At 39.0% G+C, this 12,853-nt stretch overlaps 1 protein-coding gene across 3 annotated transcripts in view; it reads right to left on the reverse strand.

Annotated features, from left to right (window-relative positions):
• Positions 1-12,071, reverse strand: part of Kiaa0020 (KIAA0020 ortholog) — a 37,006-nt gene extending 24,935 nt beyond the window's left edge. For 2 of the 3 annotated variants that reach the window (XM_013516375.1, XM_005388614.2), the window contains exons 1-8: positions 11,974-12,071; positions 11,676-11,851; positions 7,846-7,937; positions 6,305-6,523; positions 3,940-4,075; positions 3,276-3,351; positions 307-400; positions 6-72 (exon numbers count right to left, since the gene is read on the reverse strand). In XM_013516375.1, coding sequence (XP_013371829.1) covers positions 6-72; positions 307-400; positions 3,276-3,351; positions 3,940-4,075; positions 6,305-6,523; positions 7,846-7,930 — 677 coding nt within the window. In that variant the 5' untranslated portion in view covers positions 7,931-7,937; positions 11,676-11,851; positions 11,974-12,071. The remainder of the gene's footprint in view (positions 1-5; positions 73-306; positions 401-3,275; positions 3,352-3,939; positions 4,076-6,304; positions 6,524-7,845; positions 7,938-11,675; positions 11,852-11,973) is intronic. The other variant, XM_005388615.2, reaches the window with a different exon arrangement.
• Between the last annotated feature and the right edge of the window lie 782 nt (positions 12,072-12,853).

Here is a 12,853-nt window from a genome sequence, read left to right on the forward strand (position 1 = left end):
CTTACCCATACATGAGAAATTTCTTAACAATATTTCTGGAATATTTGGCTTTACTTAATTCAACCAAATCATCTGGAAAAACAAAATACATTATCTTCATTTCAGTTCTCCAGAAGGAAACAAAGGAAAGAGCTAAAAAAGTACAATTCTATGTACATAAATAACTTTTTTCCTGGTAAGGAACAAATACAAAGAGTCTACAAAGAATACCGCCACACAATTATTTCCTAGGGCAGTTGTGGGTGTTCTGAGAGGAAAAGAAGCGACTCATTACAAATGATAACATCTTCAATGTAGAGCAAATACCTCGCAATTCTTCAAAGGCCTGTTTTCTCTGTTCTTCATTACCGTACTGAATGTAACACTGGATCACACGAGTAGAATCATGTGCAAACGCGATCTGTGGGAAAAACAGTTTGGGCCTTGAAACTACTTCTCTGAAAATTTGCATTTCTCTCTTATTACCTGTTTTGATGCCACACTTTAAAACATTCCTTGGTAGGAAAAAAGTAATGTACTCACAGACAAAATCACACTTACACTATCTGGGAGTAGAAATACCTATTTAATTACATAGAACATCTTTCTTTGGTTTTGCTGCTTCTCACAGCTGATGGGTATAGTTAATAATAAAACTGCAGCAGCGACAGACTTAACCATTTTGCAATATTCCTCTCATTGCAATTGAAACTAAACCAAACCAAAATCATATAAGCATGTCCACTACAGTTTTTTTTTTCTCTGAAAGATACCTTCCCTCAAAGGGGAATATTCCAGTTTTAAAAGTGTATTATTCCATGCTTTTTATGTAAATGATCTATGAATCTTTGGGTATGGAACTGAAGGTAGAGATCTAACATAGATCAATCTAAAAGTCTTGCTACAATAACAACTACAACTCATACATCCACGTTGGCAATTACATTATAAATGAGTCATCCATTCCTCATCTTCACTATAATCCCTGCACAGACATGCGTACACAGAAAGGCCGCTGTGTTGCAGATCTGATTCTCTGATCCGCTCCCTCTCACAGCTCCTCACCGAGGGACTCACTGATCAAGTTTCAGTAGCAGGCATACCCAACTTGCAGCCCATTCTTCTTTGCCCTAACTTTTCTGAATGAAGATGAACTGTCTTGGGCTACACAGAAAATATATAATTTAGTTAATGTGTATAAGTAATGAAAGTTCCTTTATATCAATTTTTATTTTAACACTAAAAAGAGGACAAAAAAATGAAAGACCACAGGTCGGACACACCTGCTCAATAGCAACGTCCACAAATCACTAGTCATGTAACGTCGTTCTTACTGTGCTGCAGTCGCAGGAGGCTTCAAATCTGTTTATTGTTCATTTTGTCACTCTCATTTTTTAATCCCCCAAAACCAGAAAGTGAAGTTATACCTCCAAAGTCAAAGATTTCTGATTTTTAAGTGCAAATTTTTACCCATATTTTATAAACATTTCTAAAAAGTAAGGCTAATTACGATACGTATGTACTATGCAATCTCCTGTATGACCAATGTTTGTGTTTCAGAAATTGTTTTCTTATTTACATCCCAAAGCAACTGTAAGTGATCTGTTGTTACCATTTTATAGTTGAAAAGAGTAAGGTTACATGAGAAGTCAATAAACTTGCCATGACTGAGGAATAATAAACTTAACTCTTCTGAGTCTCAGCTGTATCAAATATACAAAAAGGATGACATTACTTAAATGAAGCAATGCATGGTTAGCACGATTCTTCCACAGCAAGTAATCAACATAGGCTATCTAACGGTTCACATGGCTTAATCAGCACAGTAGGAATTTTAACAACAAATTCCTAGGTTCATAGTCATGCTGGACTTAAGAGCTGATAAAAGATTTTTTTTTTTTGAGACGCCTAGTCTACGTAGCCTAGGCTGGCCTTGAACTCACTATGTAGCCCAGGCTGGCCTCAAACCCACAGCAATCCTCCTGTCTCAGCCTCCCCAGTACTGGGATAACAAGCACAGGCCACCATGATGGCTTGACAAGATTTTAAGGGTGAAATATTTATAAACTGAGCATAACAGACTCTTGCTAGGATGAAGGGCTTTTCTAGTCTAAAAAAGCTTGCTGAATTTATAAGAAACAAATAGCTGGGGACTATTTCAACACGTTCTTTTAACTCTAATGCAGCATCCTACCCCTCCAGTGTCCCTAAAATGACTGGAATCTATTATAAGTAAACAGTTACCATGTATTTATCCAAAAGCACAAGAAAGAGCCAGGGGAAGTTTACTATAAAATAGGATTAAAATTCTCAAATCTATTATACTTTAAAGACCTTTCTACTATGCCTGTAAAAAAGAAAAATAAAAGAGGCAATATCTGTATCACACATACATAGAATTGACAATTTACAACATACTAAATTACAGAGTTCAGGGCTGGGGATTTAGCTCAGCAGCAAAAGCGCCTGCCTGGCAAGCGTAAGGTCGTGAGTTTGGTTCCCGGTACCGGAGAAAAACCAAAAAAAGAAAAAAAAAAATTACAGAGTTCAGAACAAGCAATTCAAACTTGAATTTGAACTCATAAACTTCTCAAGATAACTTTTAAGAAAATACTGACTTATTTGAAACTGTTTAAACATGACAGAATCAACCAGTCCTTTCCCAGCTCTCCAACAGCAAAGTCCCACAGTACAGCGTGAGGATCCCAAATGTGAGAGACAAGAACGCTCCAGAATTCAGAAGGCCAACATGGAGACAAGGGGAGACCCCATGCCCACCCTCGTGTGACAGACCATGAGTCACAGGTAACAGGCAGGCAAAGCGCAGCAAGGACGGAAGTCGGGGCTCAGTGGTACGGCCACACGCACGAGCCCCTGGGTTTGATCCTCAGCACACAGAAGGAGAGTGGAACAAAAATGTGGGCACATTAAAAATATATAAAGGTACCGCCAGGCTACACGTACAAAGTGTCTATGGAACATAAATGAATTTTGAGTTGAAACTTGGGCCCCATCCCCAAGATACCTGTTTTTTAAAAAAATTATATATATATATATATATATATCTCCTAATCTGAAAAAGCCAAAGTCCAAAACATTTCTGGACCTAAGATTTCAGATAAGGACTCTGTAAACTGTATTAAATCAGCATTATGAAAGACATTTGAAATTTCTTGCCATCTACACTGCAAACAATAACAAGTTCCCTTGTTGCGCATGCCCAACTACCATTTCCTAAGAGTGAGGCAACTTCAGATATTTAAAACTGCAATGACGAACAGGCTTACTCTACTTACAGTTTTAATTTTCCCTTGAATCAGCTTCTGCAAATCACTCATCAACTTCACTCTTTTTTCTTTGTCACAATCTTTTCTACATAAGAGGAAGGAAACATAATGTAAGTAAAGAAGTTATTTTGATCATACAAAACTAAACACTGTACCAATATATGTTCACCGAGTTCAGCATGATTTTCTTTCCGAAGGCAGCAAACCTCTGACATTAAAATTGCTATTCCAGAGCAGTCAGACAGAAGTAATTTTCTCAGAGGCAGAAACCCATCTCAGAAGGTATAATTTTATGCATCAATCTAAATCTTAACAGCTAGAACATCACAGGAAAAGAAAATAATAAAACAAGTCAAAGATACCAAATACTTAAGTACCTCAAAACCTATCAGAGAAGAAATTGTCCATCATTTTCTCAGAAATCTCTCAAGAAGGACGTCAAGTCCATTTGACTCTCCAACATTTCCATAAATAGATCTGATGTGATCCTAATGATTCCACACATTTCAGCAATGGGCAGACATCTAAACACTGACACGTCCACTGAAGGGTTAGACACACTCCCTAAAACTCAAGTGCTATGTCATTTACTTTACTACATCTATTTACAGGGCGCACCGTTACTGCTCCACCGTCTTAAAGTGCCCAATCCAGATGCCCCTGGTAGCATTACCTTCTTAAGATCTCCCAAATCTGTTTTGCTCGAACAACAATGTCATAGTTGGTTTTGTCACTGAGCTGCCTGCTCTGCTTTAGTTCTTTCTTCTTCTTCTTGAAGTCATCCCATTTGGGTTTCTTGGGTGCTGATTCTAGTTATTACAGAAATTAGTTTCAATAACATTAACATTCTGAGGGCTACAAACAAACAAGAGGAATTAAGTAAAAAGAGTAACCACTAATCAGAACCACGGCTCAGCTAAAAGGGGAAAACATCTTTATGAAGTTATACTCTGCCGCATTTTCTGAGCAGTTTGTATACTTTACATTTGGTAAAAACCAATCATTCATTTAGCAGCTTTTAAATGATTCTTAGTAGAGTGTTGAGTAAGACAAAAAGACTGGGGAAACAAAGGCACAGGGCTGCTGAGGCCACAACCACAGTGGCAGAGTTGGGATCCAAACCCGAAGGTAAATTTCTGTTGCCTTTTACTCATGACAATGCACAATCAAAATTTCTAAATTTTCTATTGTGATGTAATTTTTAAAAAGTCAAGTATCTATGTATTACTGGCTTTTGTCTTTGAAATTTGAGTATCTTACCAATTGGAACAAAAAATGTAATGAGGTCAAATGAAGAACAACTTATACAACAAATATTATTTACTAAATACCCTACAGAAAGCCTTTAGGAGTTACTTATTCCTAAGTTTCTCCCCTTTTCTGATAACAAAATATACTTGTTTTAAAAATTTGGAAAATACAAAAGTAAAATTTCCCTCCACATTAAACCTACACATAAACACTGATTATTTTCTTGCTTCCCCCCACACACATTCATTACTGATCTTTAAGAATTAAGAACCTTCCTATCTTCACTGAACATCATACTGTTAGCATTTTCAAACGAAACTTAGTATTCCTCAAGAACATAATTTTAAATGGCTACACACAGCACTGTAAGTACAACATATTTAGTTACTCTCCTTATTGTTGCTTATTTCCTGCCTGGTAATACAGAGGAATATAGAAATAGAGGGGGTTCTTACTATACTAATAGTAGGGGATCACATGCTACATTGCAGAGAATAGAAACTGATCCAGAGTTAATTTAATTCCCTGAATACTTGGGCAGCCTTGATATATACCATGCTGGGTTGGTATATATTCCAATTCCAATTAGGCTGCAGTAACTATATCAATTTTGGAAATGTCTAATAGCAATATCTTGTTATTCATACAAAAATATAACAGAATAAAAGCAAGAGCTCCGTTTTAAGATGTCAGGAAGGGAACTCCCATCACAAAAAGAAACCAGAGCCATAGCATGCCAGGACCTTAATGCTAGGATGAATATGTGTGCTTTATATGCTGATGCCAAAAACTCCAGCAGGCAAAGGAAGATGTAGGAACTCAGAAGAAGCTGGAGGAGAAACTGCTAAGGATGGGAAAGATGAAGAGAAAGGGAAAAATAAGAGAAGACGGGAGATGGAGTGGGAAAGAGGGTGCTTTCCCTCTTGTAAGCAGCTTTTAGGCACAGCAAAGAACCACGTCCAGGGCTCAGGCCCTGGACGAGAAGGCCGTGTGGCTGTGGTCTCAGCTGGCAGCGAAGGGCAGTACTAGAGAGACAGAATGAAAGACACCAGACTAATATTCATAATGGGAGAGCGGTATATTTGTTTCAGTACATTTAACCTAAAAAATCGCTTATTTAAAACCAGCAAGGGACTTGGATCCTGTGAACACTGTGATTAAGAGATTGGTAGTTTGTTTCCAGGACAAAAGCCTTGTCAACACTTCCAATTGGTGAGCAATTAAAATCAAATCTGTCATGTGTGCACTACATCTTTGGAATTGCTAGTGGATCAGAGCCATCCAATGGGCTGAATACATTACAATGGTCTAATCTCTATGAAGGTAGAGTCCATAAATCTCTTGGCCATTAAGGCATCTTTCATCCATGGGACACATTGGTTTTTTTAGGGCCAAATTCTACGATTAGTTGATATATATGCTCTATATCCTCTCACAATGAACAAAATAACTCAAACATCTGTTCAATGAATGAAGATGAATTAAATTTTAGCCTACAGGAAGAATGTTTTATTGAGGCTTTGTCATAAAAAGCCATTGTAATTTAGCTTAACTCTAAAGCTTTGGGTTGAAGAGCTCTAAGCACTGGAGAGAAATTTTGACGAGGAAAGATGCTGTACTTTTGAGGTCCATCTGCCTCTCCCTCCTGTCATCCAAACTCGCCTCCTGTCAAGGAGCAGGAAAGGGCGGTCTCCATGCATACCCACAGCCCTGTGCGTAATGGCTCAGCCACGAACTCAAGCAGGAAAACGGCTCTGCAAAGATAGTGCTAGGAATCAGTGCCTTACCATCACTTTTACCGTCTGGCTGGAATTTTCTCTTCTTGTTGAATTTATTTGCTTGCTGGAATTTGCTCTTCAGTCCTTTGTCCCCTTGTTGCTTGTTCTTGAACTGTTTCACACCCTTTTTCCCAGGTTTCATGGCACTTTTCTCAAACTTCTTAGACGTAACTTTAGGTCCTCCCTCCTTGACAACTTTCTTGGGGAATGTCTTTGAAGAACTAGAATCTAGTGACAAATAAATTATTAGTTCAATGATAATGGGCCTAGATCTTTTTCGTATAGTTCTCTGTATGTTACACAGAACTGCACAGGCTTTAATAGGACATACTTCATCTTAATTTCAAATATACACTTATCTAAAAAATCTTCTCATGGGGTTGGGGATACAGCTCAGCGGCACAAGCATCTGCCTGGCAAGCGCAAGGTCATGAGTTCAATTCCCAGTACCAAAAAATAAAAATAAAAATAAAAAATCTTCACACATTATCAAATAAGTATAGGTTCATGATATAAAACCAAGAACGTAGAGAAATGGATAATAATACTTAGAATTCTACCACCCCCAGATAACAACTTGTCAGTTTAGGATATTTCTGTTTTTTAAGCACATGGTAGAGATGATCTATTACAGTATTTATATACCTTTGTATTAATATCATGATCATAGCATTATTTTTTATGTATAATTTTCAACAGTTCTGTAATATAATCTCAGAATAAAATGAACACTCTAAAATGAAAATGCTACTTTCTCAAAATTTCTAGTTTTCAGAAAAAATGTTAAAGCCTGTGTTTATTTGATGGAAACCTTGGTCAACAAAGCCTGCAGCACAAGTATCTAACGAATGAAATGGAAATAGTAACAAAGAGGCCTTAACACTCTTATAAAGAAAAAATAGATTCCTTAGGAAACGTTAGTTATTTATATAGTCCTTGGCTTTTCTGTTTCACAATACTGACACCTGATGGCATAATGAAGATATTATGATTCCAAAATCACAAAGTATAAAGTATTCAGTTCATCAGTGGTATGTATTAGCCAGCCCCAATTCATCAAACACTAATAAAAGATATAATGGATGAGTACAAATAAAATTAGACAAAAACATTAATATCTGAGCTAAGGGATCTTTAACAAGTGGAACACTCCTGCATTCCTCCATTACTCTGGCTGTTTAACTACCTTTCTCTTTTTTTTTTTTCCTTCCTTTTTTCTACATCTTCAGCCTTTTTTATTTACTTTGAGACAAAGTCTTACTAAACTGGCCAGACTGGTCTCCATCTTGAAATCTTCCTGCCTCAGCCTCAGAGTAGGTGAAATTACAGGCACATGCCACTTCACCTGGCTCATTCTAACAATTTCTTAAATATCTAACTTTTATGAGAAACAAATTAACTCAGAAACAGTAACAACTACTTTTTCCTACTGTTTAATCCTAATCCTAGCTCTGGAATGCAGATTGGAATCTGCTAAGTATCCTGCCACCCCTTAGTTATAAGGGTAAAAACTACCACATGGGAAACAAGTTTTTGTATGTATATCTTACCGCCATTTTTCTGAAATTTGTTTCTTTCGTGTGAAGCCTTTGTACTCCTTCCTGTGAGCTTTCTTTTCCCTTTGACTTCCATCATAGCAACTCTGGAAAACAAAAACAAACCAAGAAGTATCACTGAACAGTCCCTCATCCAGTAAGAGGCATTCGGTCGTCACTAGCACATTCAGGCCTTGCGTTGAGAAAGTACACAGTGCCCACGTACAACATGGCATCCATATAGGTGCAGCAATTATGTAAACACTGCTGCGTGACTCCAAAACCGTGAGATGAAAAAGATTTCAACACAAAAGCTAAGAACATGCACTGGCCTGGCTAGTGTGTGATTCATCACGAGGCAACACTTCAGCAACAGTCCAGCAACAGTCCTGCCTAAAAACCAACCATTATTAAGTACAGGCATCCATGGTCATGTTTGTAACTCAAGAAGATGCAGCAATGAGTGATTGTCAATGTTACCATTTGAGCTCTTGGTCTCAATCCCAAAAAGCCAGGAACAAACAATAGGTTACACTTACTACACACTAAAATTCAATGAAACAAAGAAAAGGATTATCTGGGAGATCCCTATGTAATGCAATATAACTAAAACAAAATTTTCTGTCCGATGTTTTATTTGTTTGTATAAAAGAAGCACCAAGTAACTTGTAGTGAACTCCAAAATAAATCATGTTGAAATATTTTAGTAGAGAAACTTGCCTGAATGGTCATTTGTAGTGTAGAGAGACCCCATACGCACAAAATGAGTATCAGATAACCCCTCGCCTACCCAAGGCTCTTGTAAAAAGGACAGGCTCAATGGCAAAAGTTATCAGTCTCATTTCTCCAATTTCAAAGTTGTTATGTTAATTTCATTTTTAAAGTTGACCTTAAAGAGCAGATGTTAGAGGAGTTCCTAGACAGCATTTCTAGATTGTGTGTTTCTACATTAGAATTTTCCATTCCAGAACTAATTTCTGAGAATACTAAAGGTATAAGGTATAAGAAAAAGAAGGATAGGTGTGGTGATATACATTTGTAATTTCAGCTACTTGGGAAGTCAGCAGCTTGGACAACTTCAGGAGACTCAAAAAAACAATTTAAAAAGGGGGCCTAGAGATATAGCTCAGTGGTACACTGCTGGCCTAGCAGCACACATTAAGGCCCTTGGTTCAACCCTTAGTACTGGGGATGAGGGGCAGAAGGGAAGAGAGAAGCATTCTGGGTTGAAATATATTTGGGAAACAGTAAGTTAAAAGACAATAATCAACCAACAAGGACAGGTTTTGCAAATTTCTCAACTTACTAATGTTAACTACAGACTGCCAAGCAAAGGCTAAAAAGTGTATAAGATTTCCTGAACCTAGCTACACCAGTGTTTAGTAATAATCCATTTATTTACATGTTTTCTCTGTATATTTGCTTTAAATGTTATTTTGAAATAAATTTAGTTTTATAGAAGCATTAAAAGGATGTACAAAGCTCCCTTACACCTTTTCCCAACTCCCCCAATGTCAACAATTTACCATGATATAAACTAAGAAACTAACATTCATAAGATACTACTACGAACCATTTATTTGGATTTCAACAGGTTTCCCACTAATGCCCTCATTCTGTTCCAAGAGACACTGAATTTAGCTGTCATGTCTCCTGTGTATGTGGATTTGACTGATGCTCTCTCATGACTGACTGAGGTTATGCATATTTTTCCAAAGAATGCCATAGCCAAGTCCTCTTCTCACAGCATCACGTCAAGAGGTACACAACACTGACATGAACTCTACCCTGTGCCTTCTAAACTTTTCCATCTTATTTAGTCAGTATGCCATTTCCATGCTCCAATTGCTTCAACTCTCCCATAGGGTACAGGAGAAAAGTTGAAATTCAGATTGGCATTCATAGCCATCCAAAATTTGGTCCTAATTTACCCAACTCACAAACACCACACAGGAGCCAAACTTCCTCCCTTAGTATTTTTTTTCAGGCCCCAAACTTAAAAAACAAAAAACACAATTCCATCAACAAAATTCCTATCCATCCTTCAAATCCAGCTTATTTGACATCCTTCCATGTGTCTTCCCCTCTTTCCCATGTTGTTTTCCTTTTTAAAAATCTCCAACAGCAGATTTTTAGCAAACTTTTCAAAATTTAACACTGTAGGCTTAAGGTTCATGGATGGTTCTCTATCACTCCCTACCAAAATCTATTGAATACCTAAAAATCATGTGCCAGGCAGATTGAAAAAAAATGGAAAAAAAATTTAAGATATGCTCTAAGCAGAACATTAAAACAGTGGAATTGTTACGAAAGAAATATATGCAAAGTGCCAAGGAAGCTGGCTGAGAGCTGGACTCTACCTGATGAAGGGAAATATTAAAGGCTTCCCAGAGAAGGACACGCAAAGTATGATCAAAATATACAATGAAGGTTTGAATTTTTAAAAATTACAGTATAAGACAATATTGCTGTGAAGCCCTCTCAAGATAGTCCCCCTCAGCTCAACCACACTCATCCCATCATTCTTGCCACTTTCTGAAGCCGTTCTGGAAGTCCTCTTTCATGTCTTTAGGAGGTATGATGAAAAATATGGTGAATGCTGCGGCTGCATACCATCCAACAGAAAGGCGGGCCTGGAAAAACATGATGGTGTGCCTCATCCACATTATTCACCAGACCCGGCACTGTGACTTCTGATTCTTCCCCAGAGTCAAAATGACCATGAAAAGGAAATATTTTTTAAGCAATTCAGGACATCAAGACAGCCACAACTGCGCAAAAACTAAAGATATTCACGAAAGAAGACTCAGAATTACTTCAAAAGTGGTAAGAACATCGGGATAGATGTTTTTGAAATGAGGAGGAGTATTTTAAGGAGGTTAATTGCAACGGTATTTTACTGCAGTGTCTTAAAAAATTAAACACTCCCTGTATTTTTGATCATATGAATGGCCTTCCATTCCGCTCAGCAGGGCTGGCAATGTGACTGGAGAGGAGTAAACAGTGTGCAACTTCTACATGCTAGGGTCCTTAAGTCTTTTGTCCTAGTGAACCTCCCTTCTCTATGTATCTCTCCAGGTGACCTCATCTAGTCCCCTGGCTTTCTATGCTGAGGCCTCTCAAATTATTTCTCCATTAAAAACTTTCCCTTGGGTTCCAGACCCGTGAATCCCTAACACTCCTGATTATACATCTAACTGGCACCTTCCACCCGCGTATGTTCTACACAAGTCACTATTTTCCACTGAAAACCACCCTCAAACAATGTCCATCTGTTTTCCTGCCCAGTTCTTCCCCACGTCAGCCAGTGGAACGTTATTTACTTCACTGCTCAAGCAAGAAACCTGAATTATTACTCTTGACATTTTCTTCTCCTTTATACGTCAAATTTAATCCATTGGCAAGTTTTCCTAAAATCTCCTTAATAACTAACTTTCCAATTTGTCTCCACTACCAAGACCTCTAATGCAAGCCATCAAGAGTTTCTTTACTGAATTTCCAAATTAAATACATTTTCTAAAGAGAAACAGGGTCTGTCACGATCACTCTTTGTTTATAACCACACAACGTCTTCTATACCTGAAAATAATATCAAAGTTTCCTACTGCATACAAAGAAAAACTACAATATGGCCTCCAAAGTCCTACAAAAGCTCATCCCATCCTTTCTTCTAACTTTACTTTGCTCTGCGGTACTGCCAGCTCCTACCCCAGGGACTTAGCCTTTCTTGCTTCTGTTTAAAGTCTTTTTCCCTATCGTCCAACGCAGTACCGAGTTCGTTTTCTTCTCAGCGCTTACAACCAGCAACGCAAGTTAGGGATGCAACCTCAGCACCCAGCACTGACCGGATGGAGAGTGGATCTGTCAAACACAGGACGGGCAGACTCGCCCGACCTAGCTCAGGTCCGGATCCTACAGCAAAGGCGCTTCAATCTAACTCAACACTCAGAGCCAGGTGGTCGGAAGAGAGATCGTAGCTCCGCTCTTTGCCAGGCTTCCGTCAATTTTCAAACTCCCCAGCCTACAAAAAAAGGCCACAGAAGAAACCTCAGGCCTCGCCACCTCCCCCAGAGACCATCCCGACTCCGGTGCCTGCCGGTGAGGAACCCTTCCAGGGAGTGATCGCGGAGCGGCCGCACTCACCGCACACGTGGGCCCGCGGCGGACGCCGGCGACAGATTCCGGAGCGGCGCTTCCGCTTCCTCTTCGCCAGCCACCCACAATCCACTTTTTGTATTCTTCCGCCGCGCTGCTGGGGTTAAGGGGAGGAGTTTATCGGGAAACACGGATTTTCGGCGTTTCTATTGGTCCGCTTCTGTCGTAGCTTTATGGCGGCCCGAGGGCTGCGCTACGCGAATTTTGGCCCTTGAGAGGAACCGTCAGGCGTAGGACGCGTCGGTGGCGATGGAAAGTGACGGCTTTAACCCCGTCGCTTCCGTGCCGGGGAAGAGCCCTCTCCAAAGGGTTGATAGGTTGGTGGAAGAGAACCCCGGCTGACAGCTAAAGAGAGGGTTAATTCTGTAGCCTGAAATATTATTACAATAACTAATCTGTTTAGAGTGTGTTCATTGCGTATTTTCTGAGCAGTGTAGCCTGGAAGAGGAAAGAGCTATTTCAGAACTAGGTTAGAATTGTAAACCTTAGTTTTTCGTTCTCTAGCTGTATGCGCTAGACAAATTACTGTCTTTCCTTGATGCTTCGTTCCCCGATCTATACACTAGTGGTAGGTCATACATGCAAAGCGCTTAGCACATGAATGATCAAGAAAAGTTCTCAATAAATGTTTGCCATTTTTAATGTATACTTGTGCCTGATACTGCAATTACCCCGTTTTCTATTTATGAGACATAGTTGAGATATTCCCCATTTCACAGAAGAAGAAACTAGCACAAACTTCGTCAAGTCAAACAGCAGAATTTTGTGCTTGAACACTTGGTGGCTAGAAATCTGAAATCAAGCTGTTGCCAGGGCCAGGTAGTTTTTGAAAGCGCTGGAGCTGAACCCTCGCCTCTTCCAGCTTCTG

The sequence above is a fragment of the Chinchilla lanigera genome, unplaced genomic scaffold, assembly GCF_000276665.1.
Source record: "Chinchilla lanigera isolate Chin_1 unplaced genomic scaffold, ChiLan1.0 scaffold00033, whole genome shotgun sequence".
Classification (NCBI taxonomy): Eukaryota; Metazoa; Chordata; class Mammalia; order Rodentia; family Chinchillidae; genus Chinchilla; species Chinchilla lanigera.